This window comes from Microtus ochrogaster, chromosome 1, assembly GCF_000317375.1.
Source record: "Microtus ochrogaster isolate Prairie Vole_2 chromosome 1, MicOch1.0, whole genome shotgun sequence".
NCBI lineage: Eukaryota > Metazoa > Chordata > Mammalia > Rodentia > Cricetidae > Microtus > Microtus ochrogaster.
Window position 1 is genome coordinate 51,639,666 of NC_022009.1, and position 23,098 is coordinate 51,662,763.

General features: G+C 47.7%; 1 protein-coding gene across 1 annotated transcript in view; it reads left to right on the forward strand.

Annotated features, from left to right (window-relative positions):
* The window catches only part of Ptprn2 (protein tyrosine phosphatase, receptor type N2), a 715,776-nt gene extending 700,640 nt beyond the window's left edge, over positions 1-15,136 (forward strand). Inside the window, exons 22-23 of the mRNA XM_005343678.3 lie at positions 6,995-7,068; positions 13,645-15,136. Of these exons, the coding sequence (XP_005343735.1) occupies positions 6,995-7,068; positions 13,645-13,716 (146 nt within the window). The 3' untranslated portion in view covers positions 13,717-15,136. The remainder of the gene's footprint in view (positions 1-6,994; positions 7,069-13,644) is intronic.
* The last annotated feature ends 7,962 nt before the right edge of the window (positions 15,137-23,098 follow it).

Consider the following 23,098-nt stretch of genomic DNA (forward strand, 5'->3'; position numbering starts at 1 on the left):
GGGGTTGACTGCCTTGAGCTCTAATGAGCCAACTGAGAAGAAGGAGTGAGGTCAAGAGTGACTGGGAACAAATCTGTTTCACTCTCGCAGCCTGGAATCACAGGAAGGGAGGCAGACTATGTGGGGGTTCACAGAGCTAGGACTGCTGACGGTGGGCACAGGAGGGCTAGAAGGATAACAGCTGGGGTAGAGGTGGGTAAGCTGGTCAGCTGGCATAGCATCAGAGGGTTGACACAAAGGCCATGTGTCCCTGGCCAGCTCACATGTGGATGAATCTGGTTTGTACAGACAGATGGGGCAGGTTACAGGGAAGCAGGAATGATTCAAGTGCCAGCAAGAAGAAAAAGGCATAGATGGTCACAGCCTGTCTTTAAAGTGGATATGGCTTGCCCCCCAGCTCCAAAGATTTCAGACCCAAAAATCAAGAAGAAGTGATGGACAAAGTAGGAGCCCTGCCTCTTCTCTGCAATGGTCATTCAGCTGTGCACTGTGTGGGCCAGGCCCTGTGTGGGTTCCCTGCTGCCTATGTGCTCTCTCAAGGTCTCCTCTGAGCTCCTAGATGCCAGAGGTGGTGACCAGCAATTGGGGGTGACATCACTACTACCTGGAACCCATACCTTGGAAGCTGGGAGCCAGACATGTTCCAGCCAAGGAACAAAAGGGAGTTCTAGTGCATGACTGTCCATTGTGGGAACTTCTTCAGCCAATAGCCTTTAAGATACCAGCCCACTGTGGGCCTGATCTCATGTACTATAAAAGTGTGCTCAGCCCTCTTTGCTGCTGGATTCAGTTCCAGTTCCCAGCACTTGCAGAGGACTATAGATGGCTACCTTACTGTGAGTTTATCCCCGAATAAATAACCCTTTGTTCTACTCCACTCCAGGCTATTGCGGAACTCTTTGGTGTGACTACAGCTGTCCCCTCACAGCCCTTAGACAAAGAAAATGCTTATTTTCTAGTTGCGGAACTCTTTGGTGTGACTACAGCTGTCCCCTCACAGCCCTTAGACAAAGAAAATGCTTATTTACTAGGAGGGGCTAAAGGTACCATGGCCACATTGTAGTCCTGCACAGGGATCTGCTGAGCAGTAGAAAATGGTGGTGCCTCTGCCTCACACTCCATTAGCCCCACCCACATGACAACCACCTAGCAAGGTTCCCTTCCGGAGACCCAAACGCCTTCCTCCCAGCAGGTCTATTCCCTTTCAGCTGCTATTTAGTCCAAATTTGTGCTTTCTCCTCCCCATCCTATGATCCCAGTAGCCTCTGTCCTCTGAGCCCCAAGGGCCCCTGGGTGCCCATACCTCACACCAAGGTCCTCTTTCCCCACTAGGGTGCCATGTCTGCAGAGAGCAATTCTAGCCCTCCGTGTTTGGTGATATGATGTCCTTAATTCTTGGGCAGTGGCAGCTGACCTGCAGTGTTGTCAGGAAAAGGCAACCCTAGGAATTCAGAGTGGCTATGTCACTGGGGCTGCCATTAGTGTCACCTCTGTCACTTTGTGACCTTCCCTTGAATTCCCTCCACGTCACAGAATCACTTGTGAGAATCCAGAGCAGTCAGAATCTGCACAGTACAGTCAGAGACTCCAGGAGCAAAGGGAACACCGCTAGGCATTCTCCGTATTCCCCATGCCCCCTGTTCTGCAGCAGTGCAGGGTGGGAACGTCAACGCTTGCTCTCAGAGATTTAGATTTTTATTAAACTTTATTGTAAAGATCTAGAAACATCTCAGTTGCTGCAGACCAATGACTTGGAATTTTTTCAAAAGGAAAAAGTGGTGTCCATTTATTCTGTCCTAATAGTTTCGGTTTTCAAATGAATACAGAGCAAATGTGTCTCCTTAGAGCCCCAGAAAATTTGTAAAATAGAGAATATAAGTTATCTAGGTCAGAAAGAAAAATTCTTTTGGCTTGTATTTTTGGTAAGTTTTTATTTAGAATCAGTTATAAAATGTATAAAATGGGAACTGCCCATCCCAGAGGCCAAGAGAGAACAAAGTGCAGTGGAGGGTGTAGAGTGGACATGCACAGGGGCACACATGCAGAGTGCGAGGCTGCCATACACAGGGGCATGCATGCATGTGTGCATGCGGAGGTGTATATGCAATGTGGGGTCATGAGCTGACTGACAGGGGCATGCAGGGATGTAGGAGTAAATATGCAATGTGGAGGCTTGGGCGGCCATACAAGGGGCACACATACACGCAGGTAGTGTGTAGTTGGTATCAACAGGCAGCATGCCAGCCCAACTGCAGGAAAGGCAGACATTCTTAACACATCCATAGCATCCCTGGACCTCATCATTTTGAACCCAGCCCTGAGCTACTGAATGTGAAAGGAATATGCAGGGGTTCTGGTAATGTACTGCACTAGATCCATGATAGGTCTGATGCTGCGGGCTGATTCAGCTCTGCCAACTGCAATCCTAATACCGAGAGAACAGATCTAGATGGACCATATAAGGATCTCTGCTCACGTCCCAGGATGGAGATGATTTTAGCATCACAGTGTTCCTTCACTGCTTTAAAATGTATTTGGCTCTATACACACTGAGCAGGTTGTATTTAGAAATATATGTGTATTTACATATGCACATATACATGTGATTAAAAATAAGAAGTCATAAAGCTGAAAGAGAACAAAGGGGTATGTAAGAAAATTGAGAGGGAGGAAAGGGAAGGGAGAAATATTTTAGCTATATCATAATATCAAAAAATTATGAATTTACTTAATTAAGTCTGTTGCCTCAGTTTCTTCTAAGACTAGTATCAGAATTTTTAAGGATTATTTTTACTTTGTGGGTGTGATTGTTTGCCTGTGTACCACATGTTTGCAGTGCCAGATCAGTCAGAATTCCTTGTGTAAGATCCCCTAGGATCTAGAATTAAAGACAGTTGTTAGACGTCATAGCAGTCCTGGGAATCGAACTCAGGTCCTCTGGAAGAGCAGCCAGAGTTTTTAACCACTGAACCATCTCTCCAGCCCCCAGTGAAAGCATTTGACTCCTGCAGAAAGAGAGCCTTCCTGTTCTGAATGCTTGATACATGATGTCTTTCTAGTTTCAAGGGGGAAAGAAAATACTGTATCCTAGCAGTGTGTAGAGCCTTGAGGGTAAAAACATCCAAGGGAGAACTCACCCATGCTTATTGAGTTTCTCCGTGAAGCACGCTGCTGGGGCATCTAAGGAATGACTCCAGGAGCCCACCTCACTGTGGTCACTTGGAATAAGACGAACTAATGACATTAGCTGAACCATATGGCTCTAGCTTCCAATAACCAAACCCAAAGGGGAACAACGCAAATCTAATAAAGACACACCAGGGGCATTTTTGCTCAGTTTGCTTTAACTTCGAATTGATTCTTTCACTGTAAAAGATAGTTTTAATACTTTAATACTAATGTTCTTTTAATGTCCATTGTCTAGTGGGTGATATTTTTCTCTAAAGCTAAAAAAAGTCCTATGCTGTCTTAAAATGTACTTAGCTCATATGTAAACTTCTCAACCAATGGCTCCTCTGTGAATTAGGGAGTAAAATAAGAGAGCTTGGTATTCACGGAGTCTTGCCTTAGTGGCACTCCAGTGACCATTAAGGGACCAACCCATCACACGTGGCCTATGCTAGTCATGCTTCCTCTTCTACATCAGCAGGAACGATCATGGTCTTTTCCAGGGTAGAGTAGGAAGGACATCCAAGAAGGAAACCGCCTGTACATGTGGCTCAAGACAAAGGCCACCCAGAGCCCAGCCTGCTTCTACTCCTGTTAGAAATTCCTAAGGTCAACAGTGTAAATAAAACTCCATTAGTTCCAACAAGATGACTTCAGTCTATATCTGGTGTCACACAGCCACAGGCTTTTGTACAAAAATTTCCTAGGCCTTCCTGGGGACCCCATTGTGTTCCCCATCTTTCCCATCCAAGGCTAAAGATGATAGGTTCTCCCTGAGGACCCCACTGTGTCCCTGTCCATTGCTGTAGCTCAATGTCTCCTTCCATTTGGACTTTACTGCCATACATTGGAATCTTCAAGTGTTCACTGCTGCTGAACTCGAGCACCGTAGTCAAAGGTCTGCTCCCTCCCAGTGTCACCAGAAGCGTCTTGTTACTGTTTCCGTTTTGTAGGAAGAAGCTCCATTATAAACATACCAGAGTGAGAGCTTCCTAGTGGTGGGATTTTATATTGAGCAAGGCCTACATGTTGTGCAAGGGTCCAGGATGCAGACTGGACCCTTCAGCTTCCTATCCAGCAGCTAGGTATGGTTGTGGACATGCTTGTCACATGGAGTCCGACTGGTACCCAAGAAGCCATTGGCAGACTTGGCCTGCTCTGAACCCGTCCCGGCACCTGCCTATTTCTCAAAGATTCTGAACATGTCCACATACTTCAAATAACTAGCTACTCTTAATTCTGGCGTTCAAGAAGACATCAGCCATCCACATCTGGGAGGCCCCTACATCCCTACATCCTAACCAGACTCTGGAAGATGTTCCTCAAGCATCAGGCAGTGTTGAAGGTCTCTATCCTGCTTCATCATGTGACATCCCTTCAGGACCAGGGCTGCTAGAAAGGGTTGCTTCATTCTGCTTGTTTAAAAGTTCAGTTTCAGGGGAGCCATTTTTAACCCCATGTCCCAGGTGAATCCCTTCATTACAGCACAGAAGGATCAAGAAGTGGGTGCTTCACGCTGAACCTGAGCCTCCCAACTTCAAGGCTCCTGGGCCAAAAGCTGAGGTGTCACCCTGCGAGCTAAGCCATCACGCTTCATCTGGAGCCAGGGAGAGTACAACTGGCCAGATTGAGTTCTTTGTAAGGTTCCATTGTAATGTGGCAGCAGAATCTGCTGTGCCTTGTGAGTTACACAGGAGGACTGGCCCGCAGCCCCATGCTCACCCCCATCACAGACAAACAGGAGAACAAGGGACAAGGTCAGTGACCTTGAATTGGAGCCCATGTAACAATGTCTGTGATTCCACGGTCTTCCTTTGTTTCAGAAAGGTACCTCAAAGGCCATATTTTTAGTAGTCTTGACCATCCTGATGAGATTGTGTTCACTAGAGCTGGAGATCTTCCTGTGACAGCCTAGGTCATGGCCTGCCGTCTAACAGGAACACCACCGACAGCTCAGGTGCCAGGACAGCTGCAGATGCAGTGTGGAAGAGTCTCACTTCTAACTTGGTGGCTGAGGCGCATGGGCAAGCTGATAACTGCGACAGGAGATGCTACGTGTTTTCCCAGTTATGACTCTCCAAAGTCCCCAGCCTCCTGTACTCAGCAGGGTCCAGGTTCCATCATGTAGCCAATCACTCTGACCTTGGACAGGCTGCTGGCTCTCCCTGCCTTGTCCCTGAGGAAGGAGAGAGTTCTTGACCCACTTTGCCATGATCTGCTAACAATGTGATCGCCTATTGCTGATCTGTGTGGAGCCTACCAGTGGTTCCTACTGTGAGTAGGTGGACCTAGTGGGAGGCTGTACCTGCTCCGACTCCCACAGCATTCTGGGTTACTCATCCCAGTGGACACTTCCTTCCCCATGCTCACCTGCAACAAGCTCTCAGACAGCTAGGTATGGTTGTAGCTCAGCAGCGGTCCTCCATGCCCATGACCCCTTTATACCTGAGGAATTTTTACACCATCCCAGGCATGCAGACATATCAGGAAGGTATACAAACCAAACATTTCCCGGAAGTGAATCATAAAGAAATATATTTTAAAACAATTCTTTGGTAACTGTGTAGTTTTATCATTTGTTAAAGACTAAAGCAGATTTGCATGCTAGTGTTTATTTTTACATAAATTACTTTTGGCTGAATATTTGATACTGCAGGGCATGGAGCTTCTTCAGTGTTTCCAGAGTTGGTCAATATTTTGATTTTAAAATTGTCAAGATCAAAAACATGGCTTCTCATAAATACTCAGTAGAAAAGAACAGAAGTATGTTTAGAATCACATCAGGAATTGTTGAAAATACTATCCTAATTCCAAGCCAAAATTCCTTTGACAATTTTATTTGAAAGTCAAGTCAGCAACTCAAACAGAATCTTTTTAAAAAAATTTGAACATTCTAGCATAATGTAATCCAAAGATATACTGATTTCCTCCATGCTGAGGGAATATTTTTAAAATCTTTGCTCTCCTTAATTAACCCACTATTAAGTAAGAGCAGACAACTTCGCATATGGAGTGAAAACATTGTAGTTCATGACACATAGCTGTCTCCAGTAAGAGCTGAGGCATTTCGGGTGGGGTTCTCTGTTAGTTTTCTTCCAACATCCATGAGCACCAGGCACGCACAAGGTGCACACATACACGCAGGCAAAGCACTCATATACATAAGAGAATAAGCTCAGTAATAGAGGACAGCAAAATAGAAATAGAAGAGTATGCATTAAATCAATAAGGCTGAGAGTCACACCTCAAAGTCTGCCTCAGGGCACCCATCATCACCTAGATGGGTGCGGCTTACAAAAGGTGCAGTTCTCTGGGAGACTGCCTGGCATGAATGCAGCACGGGCACCTTCTTTTCTTTTCTTTAGATCTAGGGCCCTCATTTTTAGGAGGCAAGGAATTGTAGATTTAAAAGCCAGTATAAGCCATGAAAGATCAGTCTAACCTTTCATATTTTAAAGAGAAAGTAATCCTAGGCAATCAAGATTAAAGTGTGTGTGCTCTTTCCTATGATTTAGTGTATCCTTTAAGGTCTCACACACACTCACACACACACACACAAGCTCTGGCTGCTGGTGAGTATCTATGCAGGCATCTTATAACAATTTTTCAGTCCAGCATTCTTGAATTAATGCTAATGAAAGCTGCCCTGGCCTTATTTTTCTATATGAACACTGGAATTGCAGCTGCCTGCCAAGCTGCTGAAGGATGAGTGTAATAATTTTCAATTGGCCTCTTTGCCCAAAGGGAGCCCGATAGCAGGAGATTGGCAGATGCAGTGTGGATTATCTTGTGCACTGAGCTCAGCCCAATTTGTGATTTGTTGCAGGTGCTAAAGAGATTGATATCGCAGCGACCCTGGAGCACTTGAGGGACCAGAGACCAGGCATGGTCCAGACAAAGGTACTGTCAATCAATCCTCGGGGACTTTAAATGTATTAAAGGTACCTCTCCACACGATTTTCCTGAGAGCAGAGACGGGGGTGAAGCTGAACCTACTAAGCCATACACAATGACTCTAGTCCAGGTGGGCATCATCCCAGCCAGCCCCCAGTAGGCGAAGGAACAGGGGCTGTTCCCAGGAGGTTCATCGCTATTCCTGGAGCTGCACAAATGCTTTCAACATCTAAGGTTCAGTTATACCCAACTAGTTGAAACCCAGTGTATTACTCTCTGCCAGGTTTAGCAGAGGGGGAAGAACATTGCATGACACGTCAGAAGGTGTATGGACTGGGGGTAGAACTCAGGGCCTCACATGCTGGACAGGCATGACTAGATGGGTACCACTGAACCGTACCTCCAGTCAAGAGCTACATCTTTATAAAAGGACAATCCCCAGACAGTATCTAGAGAAGCACCTGCAAACACTCTGCCCGCCTTCATCCCCAGCATCTTGAACCACCATCGTGCAGTGACCACCGGGAATGAGGGCACCAGACCAACTAGGTCTGAAAAGTAACTCAGATTTATCACAGCATGGCTGGAAACAAAAGCTTTGTTTCCAAGCTCACAGAACTAGCTGTGAGGCCGTGCAACCTCCCCGTTCTCTAGACGTTCTAAAAATGTCTGCCTCCCATGACAAAACCCTCACCGACTATCCCAAAGTCGAATGTATATCGCAGGACACGGATCTTCAATGTCGGTGTGTTCCTGGCCCCAGAGGACACGGACATCCACAGACATGGAAAATTGCCCTTATGAAATTACTGCTGCATCTTAACAGTCTCTCAAGTTATAAAAACTCTTACTAATGGGAGGTAGAGGGTGGAGAGATGGCTCAGGTGTTTAAAGCACTGGCTGTTCTTTCCAGAGGACCCAGGTTCAATTCCCAGCACCCACATGACAGCTCACACTGTCTGTAGCTCCAGGGGATCTGACACCCTCACATGCAAACAAAATGCCAATGTACATTAAAAAAATAGGTAATTAAAACTCTTACTTGAGCAGGAGGAACAAGGCTCCAGGGCCCAGTGCTCTGCTACCAGGGTTTTCTTGGGCTCCATCCTTAGCACTAGAGGGCAAGTTCTTTCTGCCTATGGGTACCCCTATGAGGTCAGGCTGAGCAGCACACTCTGGACCAGACTTCAGTCCTTGACTGAGCCTGACAACATTGGATTGAATAGGTTTTAACTGGTTTTATTTCTTAAAATCCCTCCCTGAGCTGTCTGGCTGGGTCTCATTGCCAAGGCTAACTGAAGCACTGAGGTGAAATCAACCTGATGCTCTTATAAGGTCACAGAGGTATTGCAAGCAGGAGAGCAAGGTCGCTTACAGTCCCTGAGATTCCCAGTGGAAGCTGCAACTGTCAGGTCCTTCCTCCTGGATGTGGACTGTGCGCTAGGCAGGATCTCTGCTTCCTGGCCTTATTTTCCCCCATGAGGCGGGATATTATTGTGAATGAACTTTTTAAAGTACATCTTGTCTATTCCTGGGTTTTATCTAAAAGTTTGAGCTTAGTTTAAACTTGTAAACACAGTGGGGCTGGAGAGACAGCTCAGTGGTTAAGAACACTTTCTGCTCATACAGAGGACCTAGATTTGATTCCCAAAACCCACATCAGGCCTCTCATCACAGCCTCGAACTCCAGCTCAGGGAGATCCAGCTCCCTCTTCTGGCTTTTGTGGACACCTGCATATATGTTTACATATATACTCACACAGACATACACATATACACATAATTAATTGGATCTTTTTAAAAACAATTAGAGAAATAATGCATAGAGCATCTACACACACACACACACACACACACACACACACACTCAGCTCCTGCCAATACCTTGTATAACCACAATGTAGTAATTAAAACCAGGGCTTACCATAGATCACTAGACTGAGCAGCCCACAGCTGTGCCTACCTTTAACCTCTTATAGAAACAGTCATTCCAGAATGGCCAGGCATGGAACCTCCCATCCCCCCATCTCCCTTGGTCTATGTTGGATCCGTAAACTTATATTTTGGCCAAGCTCCTTAAATGTCCTTTGGTGATCCATATAGCTCAATGTGTCAGGCAGGACCACCAGGAGAGGTAGATTTCCTCCCCAGGGAACGGAGCCCTAGTGTGTCTGGGGTCTCCCGGCTGCTGAGTGAGCATTTCCCCTCCATAATTGCTCAGGGTCCTGTGGGAGACACCTCAGTGCCCTGGGGCCATGTGTATGTCTGTCACTGTCTGGAGATGTGAGGCTACGGGGAGGGCTGTGTCACAGGAGGGCGGCTATTAGTGACAAGTGACCCACTGGCTTTGTGCCCTTGGAAAGGAGGGCCACCCAGCTGTGAGAGGTCAGGTCATGTTGGGCACCACCCTGCAGCAGGCAGCTCAGACAGGGTACTGTAGTGGTTGGAAAGCCAGGGACATCTTGACCCAGGAATACAAAGTGAATCTTGCCACTGGAGCTGCATTCTGCTTTGGGGAGCTCACCAGAAATACAAGCCAATCTCTTCTGTCTGTGTCACTGCGAACCTTCCAGACAGCTCAGGGTGCCCAAAATGTCGTCTGTTTTTATGAGGGATCCGCACTAATCCCAAGGGAAAGCATATGCCGGAAGTAGAAGTGGCCCATGCATCGCAAGAAGAAAGCCGTTCAGCTCTTAGACATCAGTATCTTATTGCCAAAGTCAGCTTGAGGAAGTCCAAGTCAGTCCCCTGTACCAGCCCAAGCTTCAGAGCTTTGGGGGCAATGGCAATTATTATACTGATTACTGTATTATTAATAATTATACTGGTCATTGCTATGTGTGTGACCTCACTTCCGCCCAGTGTTTACAGTATGTAACTCTAAAGCCCACATGCTGCACCCCTGCAGCCACCTCACAGGGTGACACAAGGCTCATGACCAAGTCTACCCATGTAGCCTGCTCTCAGATGAAGGGTGACAGGATTTGTCCCCTCCCTCAGGCTGCAGTTCAGAGATGAAAACCTACCCCCAGGTGCATGGCTACACAAACCTTTCCCCAGATTTCCTTTATGAGATTGAGCTTCGCTCTGAACTGTGGTTTCCCAAAAACCCAGAAAACTTACTGGGGTCAAACAGTACCATACTGTCTAACACTCCTCACACAAGCTGAATTCAGCCCATGGGCATTCAGTTCCCGTGAAGGTACTTGATCAGGCCCATCATTTGGATCTGAGGAAAGGTAAGGACATTGATTGGCACTGGCCATGAGCCTGGAAGGACCGGAGACTCCTGACAGCACATTCTCTCTGTAAAGGAAATAACAGCTTTTCTCCGTAGAATGTAGGCCACTCACACATACAAAAAGCAGCTAACAGATGCCTGCCGGAGCAGCGTGGACAGAGAAGAGACACAAGACATGCAAAGGCTTGGCCACCTCTGGGTATTTGGCTGGGATGAAGAACTCCAATAAGGTGCCCACCATGACTGCCAATTTGCACCTAGGGCAGCTACTCCTAATTCTGCCAGGTACCAAAGGAGCCAACCTTGAAGAAGGGAGGCAAGGTGACAGGAAGAGCCATGTATGTACACTGCATCGGGGCAGGGCTCAGGCTAGTCCCTACCTCAGCTGTGTTTGATATGAAAGCAGCCTCCCCTCCCCAGGGCCCAGGCAAGTTGCCATAGTAACTAAAGGCTTTAACCCTTTCCTTCCCATGGGTTTGGTTGAATTTGGTTTTTGTCCTTAGCGTAGGTTAATTGTGTTAAAAACATGCTTCCTTGGGGTGACCCTGTACACTAAAATACTCTCCTCGTGTTTACCTAGCTCTTCCACAGCCTTAATCTTAATCATCTCCTTTTTAGTTTCACGTCCTGCTTTTCCTTTCTTCCACTACGAACTTCCTCCTATGAGACTGGCTCATTTCTTTTAGTAAGTGGTCTCGTGATTTCCCTATGTAGCCCAGGCTGTCCTCGAATTCATGATCCTCCTGCCACTGTCTCCCGAGTGCTAGGATTGCAGGCAGGTGCCACCACACCCCTAGCCTGTGATATTTTCTCCTTTACTTATCAGTTCTAGAGAAACAGTGACGAGCCTATCCTACAACCCAGAACAAGCACGCTGCGCCCATCAAGATGGGCACACGTGGGGATATGTGTGGAAGTGTTCAAGTAAGGAGTACAAAGTGAACGCCCTACTTTGCACGTGCGTGAGGATGAGGTTTGCATGCTGATACATGCAGATGCCTGAGTGAATGTGTGTGTGCATGAGTGAGTGTGAGGTTGAGTCTGGTGGGGTGTGGGGAAGACATGCATGGGGAGAGTGTGAGTGAGTGCGGTGTTAATGTATCTAAACGTGTGTGTGAGTGTGTGCGTGTGTGTGAATACATGGTGCTCAGTGCCCATGCGCCCTCAGGATCCCATCCTTGCATTCTGACATCTTGACTGCTGTCCCACAAGGTCACCCTTCCGACACCCTGTCTGCCTTCTCAGCAGGGATACGAGATGTAGATCCCAAGTCCTAGAAAGGGGCCCTAGCCTTGGATGTGCTCCGCCTTTCCAGACAGGCTAAGTTTGGACCAAGAGGTGATGATTCTGTCAAGTGGATGTGGATCACAGTCTGAAGTGACCCGACCCACTCTCTCACATCCTACGCTACAGAAGTTTGTCAGTTCTGTCTCCCTCTCCCTATGTCTGTCTGTCTGTCTGCCTACCCTTTTCTTTCTCTCTCCCTCTTTCCCTCTCTCCCTCCCTTCTCAGAATCTCTATTCTTCCTTCTCCATCTCTCTGTCTCTCCTTATCATTCTGTCTGTCTTTCATGCTATGATTCTATATCTCTGTCTAACTCAGTCCCCACCCTATCTATTCCTACACACAATGGCCATCCCCACCTCTCCTGGTTCTGTCCTCAAAGCTAGGAGCTAGTCTATCATTGTGAAGAGGGGCAGCAGTGGCACAGAAAGACACTGGGTCTTAGGTCCTCTTTAAGCACCTCCTGTCAGGTGTGAAGACCACAGGGTAGTGGGTACTGGCATCACACTTCACTGAAGCTCTTATTAGAATGAGGGATGGCAGTTGTCATAGCAACCACCTAAGCCGACGGAGTCAAATGTAAGCACAGGTATAACTGAATAGCTGTCCCCCTGCCCTCCGCTCTCCAGACCACAGCAGCCCAGGAAACACATGATACCCAAGGGCGTGGCTGCTCCATGAGTGTGCTCTTTCCCTCCTGAGCAGCTCAGCTGGACCACACGAGTACCCTTCCATGTTCCAGGCTGGCTGGAAAGAGGCAGTTTCCCTACCCAGCAATGACATGAGGCAACACCTGCTCCAACTTGAGCTTCTCTGGGTGTGGAGCAGAACTGGAAGAGAGCATAGGATCTGCTTTCTATAAACAGAATATTGCTTGCTTTAAAAACTACTCCTTTGATCAGAACAACTCAGTGTTCTTTCTGATGTCCCGCTGCCACATGCCCAGCTAACACCAGGAAACAGTCGGTCCTTCCTGCTCTGGCAGGTCCAGTCATCTGTCACGTGTTCTATTCCCTAGCTGCAGCTTCCACTGATTTTTAACATGTTTTGCTGAACATAGATTCCTATTGCAAATGTACTTCCCCTCTGGACCCCAGCCCCTGGAGTCAGGTGGTGCACTCCAATTGTGGGCACAGTTGAGGATGGTGGACACATGCCAGTGAGTGCAGTGTTTGGGAGACAAGAATCAAGGCTGGCCTGAAAGAGAGCCAGTTACAGGGCAGCAGGGCTGCAGAGTGAAACCCTGTGTCAAAATAAAGTTCCCACAGGCCACTAGAGGTCCGAATGTGTAATATTGTGGTGAGAGAGGGGCGGGGCCAGAGGCACACTGGTGCTGGGACTGCAACAAGTTTGCAAGTGTGTTACCTAGGGAACAGCATGCACAGATTATGCTGTCTGTGACTTCACAGTGTGATCAGCCAATGTCTGATGCCACCACAGCCTTGAACCACAGGGTCTGCAAGTCCTTTGTAGAGGCTGAGAAAGAAGAAGATGGCCAGTCACCTACCATCTGACTTTGAAAGGAGACAGGCTGGCTCTCTGCTCTCCCTCAGCCATTGCCCTTAGCAGAGCATAGTCCTCACCATGATGTTCCCATGGGTGCTTGTCAGCTGGATAGCAGCCCTGTCCCTTTCCGTTGTGAGTGGGTATGGCCTTGGAAGACAGCAAAGCTAAGTTAGCAGTAGCCTGTTTATTTCAAAAGCAGTCATTGCACCTCCTTCAGCATCACTTTGTGGATGCAGTGACAGCCATGGCCAGCTGGCATCTGCATCCACTCCCCACTCCACCTACTGAGGCACTTGGATGTGGTGACACATTGCAAAGACAAGGAGTGCCTTACCTGGTGACTCCTGTGCCCACCATGACTAAGGAAGTGCCTCCCAGCAATGGCATCAAGACTTTGGAGCCCCCAAACCCAAGGGACACCACCTAGGTCAGCAACTGAAGAGCCCTCCTTCTGACAAGTCTGCTTCCTGAACAGTTTCTCCCAAGCTCCCCCTGGGATGGGAAGAGGGCTTCTTCCACTTACCATCATTTCTCACTCGTCTCTTCCTTAGGAGCAGTTTGAGTTTGCACTGACCGCCGTGGCTGAGGAGGTGAATGCTATCCTGAAAGCCCTTCCCCAGTAGGGCACTGCAGCGGGCGGGACCCTTCCACAAGTGCTACCAGGACCACAGCCGGATGTCATTCCTGCATCTTCTGTGTAGTAACAGGGTCCGTCAGTCAGTGCAGGTGGCTAGTCATGTGTGTTTGTGTTTAACCTAATAGCAGATGTATGGAAACACCTAGTTAAGAAGGAAGGACAGACCCAGCTTCTAAGTGCCACAGTCTTGACAAAGGTTCCTTTCCCCTAAAGCACACTTTTACATTTTCACATCAATGACACAGTAGTTAGAAATCTGCCGTGGCCTCAGTGGGAGCGTGCTTACATCTGTAAGTTGCTGGAGAGGGGTTGGATGGGCCAGGACAGTCAGCAAGACACCTATTGGGAACCAGTAGGTGTAGAAATGCATTAGACAGCTGCCTGTAAGACAGTCTCACCATCAGGAAAAATCTCTGGGAAGAGATCAGTGTCCTGCATCCCTGGGACATATGACAAGAGTATCATCATGTCGTTCTACCCAGTCCTCCTGATGGGCCCCCAGCACAGTCACTGACCATGCCCGCCCCATGTGTATCCCAAGGGCAGACCCCTTACCCCTCCTGGAGTGTGGGCACTCTATTGACTCCAAAAGTGGAGACCCAGGTGTTAGCTTTACCCTTGTACCTTTGCAAAGCTATAGAAGAGCCCAGCCCTGAAATGCATTTTTAATATTAAGATTCTGGTTTCTGCATTACAAGAACAGGTGCCCATAGGATGCTTTCCTTGAAGTTACAAAAACAGAAATGAGTATGGTATTTAACAAGCTCTGAGGGTCTCCAGGAGTAAGTGCTCCCCATCTGCATCACCCAGGAAGTACCCCAATGTTGCTGGCATCAGAAGAAGTCTTAGATGCTCCTACTCCTAGAAAGAAGACTAGGAAGCCCCTTTGGCTCTGCTTCCTCACCCTCCCAGGTGACAATGAAATGCATGCTCACTGGATGATCCAGATTGCTGAAACATTTGGACATTGCACTTCCCACCTCCCCACACAGAGGAAAGAAGCCACTTCGGGAAGTGCAAGGCGCTAGAACCCAGAGAGGTACAAGACTGGTATAAGCCCCAGTTTGTGGGGTTGAGTATGAAAACACCTGTCTCCCATGTCCCCATTGCTTCTTCCCCTTAGCCTTGACATTTCAAATTGCAGTGTGGCAAGGAAGCAGGCTGCTGAGCGGGAAGCAAGGCCACAGTGTTGTCGTGTCTCTAGTTGTGCTGTATACCTGCCTAACATCTCCGACATTTCTCTTCCGAGTCATTTTCCCATCTGTAATTTAAATAATAATTAATAGAAATGAATTTATCTGAATATAGTAAACATATACCTGATTGTAACTTCTTATGTTTAAAAAAAATCCTCAGCGTGATATACAGATATATTTAATTGTGTCATATTAAAACTTCTGATTTCATATTTGATGGTCTTTTTTGAGGGGGTAACAAGAGCAATTTTGACCCACAGGTTCCTTTTATTTCCTGAAGATATAAATCCAAGTGTGATCTCTCTAGGGAGGCCAAGGGACACCTGACTTATCTTCTGCACTAGACGCACACCCACGGTTCTGTGTTACTGAGACTTCACTCCTTAACAGTTACTGCAAAACTGTGTTGATATCCACAGCCAGGGGTCTGGGTCACCGCCTAGGCCATGTTGTTGTCTGAGGACCATGCTGTGACCATATTGATCTGGGTGGACAGTGCTGCCACTTGAGGCCACAAAGACATACCATCTCTGATAGCTGATGTTCTATCTAAGGAATATCTTCCAAGCAAATTCAGAATTGGGGAGGCAGCCATGGCACTGAGAGCTGCCACCACCCTTTTGTACCCTGCTAGTGTTGCACAGCCTGCCGAAAAATGAGGATGTGGATAGTAGCCTGCTGGTGCTTCAGAGTTCCCAGTTTCTAAGGACATAATAGTGGCTTCAGAGTACTGTGCTCAATCCTGGGGCTATCAGCTTTATTTCGTTGATGGACTCTGCTTCCAGACACTAAGGATGGAGCAAGCATTCCTTGTGAGTGCACTTCACTCCATCAGGCAAGTCTCCTGCACCAGTGCCTGGTTTGCCAGCATTTGGTCCTGGTTCTCCATGACTTCCTCCTGTAACTGTCTCTCTTCTTAGGGTTGGGCCAGGTTGACTTCATGCTCCCTGACTTGTGAATATTCTCTGTTCTTAGAGCTCTGCAATGTTAGTTTTAAACAATAGATTCTCTCTGAACTAAAGGGAGAGAAAATCCCTTCTCTCTGCTACTGGCCCTTCTTTCTAGAGATTGTTGTCTCACTAAGAGCACAGACCTGAGATTTGCAGGACTTCCACACTTGCCCTTAGAGTGGCACTACCAACCCCTTCCCACCATGGCCATTGATGACCTAGATGAGGTTTCTGCTTCCCTCCCCTGCCAAGGAGCTCCGAGGGGGAGCTGGTGCCACCGTTGCCATGTATTGCCAGTTTTTCCTGTGAGGTCCTCATGCTCTTTCACTCTTTGGAATAGGGTCATTCTTTCTTATCATGGATCCTCTTCTTCACCAAGTCACATAGAGACAGCTTATTTCTTAATTCACCATTTTATTTTAGATTTATTTTTATCTATGTCATGACTATTTTAGCCTAAAATAAGGAAAACAATGAATTTCAAATGAGTCCATCCAGGCAAAGTCAGATCATCCCTGAACAAAGCCCACAACATAAGAAATCTAGTGTTCACTTCTTAAACTTCCATTGCAGCTGCTTGCAGCCTGCTCTGGTCAACATGTCTCTTTTGGACCCTCCACTCCGATCATGCATCATTACCTCCCAGCAGTTCAACTTTTATGGTATCATAAACTGTGTCTTAGCTACATTTCTATTGAGACAAACACCAATGTTGGGATCATCTTTTGTACACTGTATGAAGATATGTCTCTTTCCTTTCTCACCTGCCTGATTGATTTAATAAAGAACTGAATGGCCAAAGTTAGGCAGGAGAGGATAGGTGGGACTTCTAAGCAAAGAACTCTGGGAAAGAATCTGTGGTACGGGAGATTCACCAGACAGACATGGAGGACATTGAATGGACAGTGTGGAGGAGAGGTAACAAGCCACGTGGCAGAATGTAGATCAATTTAAGTTTTAAGTGCTGGTTAAGAACAAGCCCAAGCTAAGGCCATACTTTCAAAATTAATAAGAAGTCTGTGTCACTCAGGAGCTGGAGGTCTAAAGAAAGACCTGCTATACACCATGGCCAATGCAATTTATAAGAGAAAGGGTTCAATCGGGCTTATGGTTTCAAAAGATTAGAGACCAACATATAGGGGCAGAACTTTAATGATTCTTGCTGGTCATCTGCAATAAAGCTTTTTTTTTCCTTCAAAACTTAGTGCTGTGAGTGCTAGCGTCAATGCAGCAAACCCCTGCTTAACATGTTGAGCATTCGTTGTGTGCATTGATATAATTTTATCAGTGAATTTAGCTTAATGTCTAATAATAGCTGTGTCTAACAACCAGCCAACAAAATCCCTGAAAGTGCAGCAATCTGCACAATGATGTGACCCAGATTAGCCCTCCCTCCTCCGGACCTGTGTTGGTTAGTTTTTCTTGATCAACTCAACACAAGCTAGTAGGGAACCTCAATTGAAAAACTGTTTTCAGGATGAGTTCCAGGACAGGCTCCAAAACTATGCAGAGAAAAAGCACTTTCACCAGACTGGCCTGTAGTCAAGTCTGTGAAACATTTCCCTGATAATGATTAAAATGGGAGGGCCCATCCCATGAGGGCCCAGAGATGTATAAGAAGGAGAGCTGAATGTGAGCAGCAAACCTGGGTGCAGGCCAGCAAAGTGTTCCTCCACCATCTCGGCTTCACTTCCTTTAAAGCCCTTGCCCTGATTTCCCTCAATGATGAATTTCAGGGTAGCTGGTGTAAGTCAAATAATCTTTTCTTCCACAAGTTGCTTTGGGTCAGTGTTTCCATCACAATAGAAAGCAAATTAACCCAAATCCTACAGCCAGGAGAATGGGTCCACCTTCTCCTCCCAGGGCAGTGAAGTCACGTTGGAAGCTGGTAAGTAGTCAGCACTTCAAGACTGCAGGGCTAAATCCTGACTGCAGTGAAGCTTTCTTTAAAAAACTATTAACATTCTTGGGGAAATGGTTGTGTACACTTCTACCAAAGCTAAAGTCTGAAGTGGTGTTGGGATGGATTGGAGTGGATTTCCTTGAAGATATATCCCGTTCACACATGAGCATGCACGCATGCACACACATACCCTAAAGATGTGACTAAGGTTCAGTAAACTCTAAACCTGTCCCTCAGGGTCACACTTAACTCTGCTGCCACTGCTCCACCTACACCAGAAGCTGCAAGCTGACCTAGACAAGTTTACTTTCAGTCTTGCAACCTGCCAGGTAGAAGCTTTCCCACCCTCTGGCTGCCCAATGTCACTCCAGGCCTGGGCAGCAGCTGCAACCCCACTGGCAGCAAAGCAGTCTCTCCCTGTGTTTGCCCTGTGACATCAGGACTCTGGGGCACGGTGCCCAAGATACAAGAATATGGGGTGTCTTTGAGGACAGAAACTTTCTTCGTGAGCTAGGGTCTCAGGAACCACCAAGCCACTCTGAACAGTTCTTGCCTCTCAAATTCAAAGACTTCACAGACAATGGAGGGAGAGTCGTAGACAGAGGCTTGTTATAGTCATAGGTGGGGGCTCAAGAGAGGAGGAAAGAGGTGCCCACTGAGGAGACAGCGAAGACAGAAAACAGAACTCTGCTCTGGCCTCCACCAAGAACAGTTTGAACTGCTGCTCTCCCAGGCTCCCTGCTCTAATCAGCCGGTTTCTGTCTCCTATTCTGTCACTGCCACAGCCCTTGCGGCTGAGCAAAGCATCTTCCTGGAGACTGTGAGTTCACAGCACAGCGCTCTTCCTCACCCTCCTCATGTCTGCAGGTCAAGACCCACCACTAGGATATGGGTTAGGGAGTTCCCTCCTGAAACCCGAGGCATAAGCTGACACTAAATGTTCTGTACAAACAGCACAAAGGGATTGGGGCGCTGTGCTAGGAGGCTTTGCTTTTGTCTCACAAATTGAATGATTTAAAATTTCTTATTATTCCTTTCCTTGAGAGTGTAATATAATTACATCATTTCCTTCTCCCTTTCTTTCCACCCTCCAAGTCCTTCCATAACCCCCTCCTTGTTCTCCTTCACATTTTAAAAACTGGCTTGTGCTCCCCTCCTCCTCCCCCTCTGGCTTCTCCTGCTTTAGCATTTAAACACATGCAGAAGCCACCCGGATACTCCCCATGGGAACTGAAAGTAATATTATAGGTAATCTGTGTTTTGTGCTTTATTAATCAAGTAGAACGCTAATAAAAATACCTCTTCATAATTAGTGGAGTAGGCACTAATTCAAAGATGTTTATTGGAATAGAAAATTAGAATTTGATTACACCTTTGCTCCTGAACAATGACTGGCTCTCACTTACCTTGCTGTTTGTTTAGAGGTTGGTCTTAGCTGTTTATGTTGCTCCATTTATTAAACAAACCAGATGGTTTGTGTCATTTGTTTTTAGTTGAATGTGTTGATAAAAATGCTACAGAGGTTTCTCTGGACATGTGGCAATTTCCTTGCATTCTGGCCTCTGCTCTCTTCCTGGGAGGATCCTGTCACAGCTGGGCCATGGACACGCACCTTTCCAGTCCACACAGGAGCGTGTCCCCTGGAGTGAAGGCACAGGCTGAGATGGAGACCTTCTGCATCCTTCTCCAGTCTCAGCTGGGCTGCAGCCCGGGTGCAGCGTCAGCCACTCTTGATGCTGTCATTGCTGGTGGCAGCTGGTGGCTTAGGACGTGCAGGCTGACAGCTAGTCTCTAAAGATTTACTGTTCCCAGGATGCAGCCGTCACAGGCACTGGGATATGGAAGGAGGTAGGATCCTCAGAAGATAGGCAGCCATTGCTTCTGAGGAAAGGCTGGGCCTCAGGAGAGCCCAGCGGATGGGAACCATTTCTGGGTCTCCGATCCAAGGAAACAATGCAGGAGCAAGCTGTCTGTCATCTCCATCCACCCCATAAATGCTCACAGCCCTGCTGTGCTACCTCCCTGGTTCTTCCGTTTCATCTTAAGCAGAAGTCTTTAAACTCTATAGTCTCTCCCCGTTCTCTCCACCACCACACCACCATCTGACTCCCACTTCCTCCCTCCAATAAGATGTCAAGGCCTTTCCTGTCTCCTTATATTGATGGAAGCCATTTACACCGCAAAGTTAGGTTTGCTGTTGGGGTTTGCAGATATGGTGATCCATGCCTGTTATCCCAGCACTTGAGATGTAGCGGTCTGATTAGGAATTCAAAGCCAACCTGAACATGAAACCCTGACTCAAACAACCAAAAATGTTTTGGTTTAGAATGTTTGAAAGCCTGCCCACCACTTGTGTTTGGTCCCAGGATTGGTGTTTCCCCAGGACTGAGGGTTCCCCAGGATTGGGGGTTCCTCAATAAAGCTGGATGCCCATCACAAAGGTCAGAAGTCACAGGTTCCTGCATTGGCCTTAAAACAAAAACGCACCGTGGCTAGGATGCTAGTCACCGGCAATGGCAGTACCTCTGGCTCAAAATGGCCACCCAGCCCATGATGGGTATAGATGGAGCATTGGTCCTTCCCACTGTCTTCCTGTGGGCCACTTGACGGAGCTGTCCAGTGCTGAGCTTCCTGTGACTTGGTGAGGAGGCTCCAAGACTCCTCCCAGGTCATTCTTGGTTGCCGGCACCATCGGTCTGAGTGCAAGTCCTGTATACTGCCACAACCTGGCCCCAGAAGCATGAAACCTTCACCCCAACTAGTCCATTTCTCCTGTGAGTAGCTGTGGAGAGCAGTGGGAAATCCGGTGGAAGGGAAAGGAGAATGCCTGACTGTGGCCAGCTTAGAACTCTTCTAGCACTTTCTGGGGTGCCTCCAGAGGCCTCAAGAAAGGCAGGGCATGGAGCAGAACCTGGCTCCAGCCTCTCTGTACCCCGGGGACTTGCCATGACTTCCCACCACCACAGTAATCACATCCTCTGCTCTGAGCCTCCAGCCCACAGCATCCCAACAACCTGCAGTGGGTGGGAGGGGTGCGGGGAGGGGCGTTCCACCTTCTCCAGTCCTTCTCTCCCTCCTCACAGTGCTCAGCTCTCATACCACGGTGGTTTTGCCACAGGCTTGCAACCCACACAGCCGTCTGCAGCAGCTTGAGTCCTCTTGAGCCCTCACGCAGATGGAGCGGGGATTCTTGACTTCACCTCAGAAAAGCAATTCAGGGTCAGCCAGCATGAAGCAGAGCTAGAGTTCCTGCGAAAGAGACGGCGTGGGATCAACAGCGTGAAAGACTCCAGGGGAAAAATAAGACACCCGGATGAGCAGGGGTGGTCTCCGTAAGAGAGGCACTGTGTTGTCTTTACAGCAGCCGTACATACGAGTTGGTGACTCTACAACTCAAGGGTTAATAAAGGGTTGTTTTGTTTTAACGAGGTTAAACATGTGCTTCTGGAGATCTCTTGAATAGTATCACACTCTGTAAGGTCACAAAAGTTGACAGGGGTGGAGGGGAGGCTAAGAAGTGTCTTTTGTTATGAGGCAACTTGTGAGATACCTAGAAAATTATGGGTTTAACCTCAGAGGGTTGATGTGGGAGTGTCATATATAAATCTGTCGATTTCATTGGTTAAGCAATAAAGAAATTGCTTGGCCCTCATAGGTTAAAACATGGGTGGGAGGAGTAAACAGAACAGAATGCTGGGAGGAAGAGGAAGTGAGCTTGGACTCGACAGCTCTCCTCTCGGGGGCAGACGCCTCAGAGACGCCATGCTCCCTGCTCCCGGGCAGACACACGTGATGAAGCTCCAACCCAGGATGGACATAGGCTAGAATCTTCCCGGTAAGACCGGTGCTACACAGATGATTAGAAATGGGCTAAATTAATATGTGAGAATTAGCCTAGAAGAGGCTAGATAGAAATGGGCCAAGCAGTGTTTAAATGAATACAGTTTGTGTGTTGTTATTTCAGGGCATAAGCTAGCCAGGCGGCAGGGGTGCCAGGGACGCAGCCCCACCACTCTTATTACAACAGAGGGTGAAAGGCCATATCCACTTAAAAGTCATTGTTTGTTGCTGCTTTACCTAAAAGAATGTTGTCTCTTTGTAGACACCTCCAGAACCAACAGTTAACTGCTGGAATCCTTGACCCTCAGCTAACAGGAGACTTCAACCAGAACTCCTTCTCTGGGCCCTCCCTTTTATGCCATCTGGCAATTGGTGGAACATGGGGTGCCAGGGATCAGGAGGGCCACACCAATTGGGAGGTGCTTCAGAAAAGGGCATACCTAGGATTCTGGGGATAACAATGACTCCTGGGATGTACAATCTCTGCTCCTCGCCCAGCTTCTCAGCAGACTGTCTTGAAACTCCAGAGTGCCACGTAGCCTTTGCGGCCACTCACCAACTGCCTGCTGCACGCACACACTACCCACCTGAACCAGTACAGCAGCAACTTTGTGGAGAGCAATGTGGCCTCTAAGGAAGCAATCCCCACAGGCCCCCTGAAAACCCAGATCCCTGAAGTCCCATGTCTCTTCAGAGGTCTCTGACCTGTACTTTCCAGCTGACCTACCACTGTCTCTTCTCATTCTCCTAGCACCTGGAAGGCCCACTCTTTCCTGGGAAGGAGAGCTGTAGGCAGAGAGGCAGATCTACCTGCCCTAAATCCCAAAACCACAGAGCCAATGAGAATCGTGAATGCTTATCCATGGGTCCATTATGGCCAGTGGAGTAAGCAGATGTGCAATATTCAAATGATATTGTACAAAGAAGGAATGAAGACCCTGTTTGGTGAGGAAGATGACATGTGTCAGATATAGTGCGAGGAATGAGGCAGCAGGTGGCTGTGTGAGAAAGAGGGTGCACACATGGACTCTAGTGACAGGCCACATCCACACACAGTGTGATAAAGGGGGTGCACACATGGACTCTAGTGGCAGGCCACATCCACACACAGTGTGAGATCAAGTCTGCCCGTGAACTAGCCTTCCCAATTATTCCCGGTCTTTTACCTGCTGTGCACCACTGCATATTTCCATTGAAAATGAAAAGGAGAGACTGAAATATCCAAGAAAGGAGTGGATACAATGGAGAGGGTCTGTGGGGAGCATAAAGTCAGTGCGTCCTCTTCGGTCTAACTACAGCCGTTCTGGGCAACTCACTCTGGGAAAGGGATCCCGAGTCACTGGGGGCTCCATGCAATTCTTTGGAGAATTGTGGGTTTGAAACCCAATTGATGCCTTCAGACTCCAGGTGGTATCACGCATGTCTCTAAAGGAAAGTGGAGGTACATGCACAAACACACACATACACACACACACACAC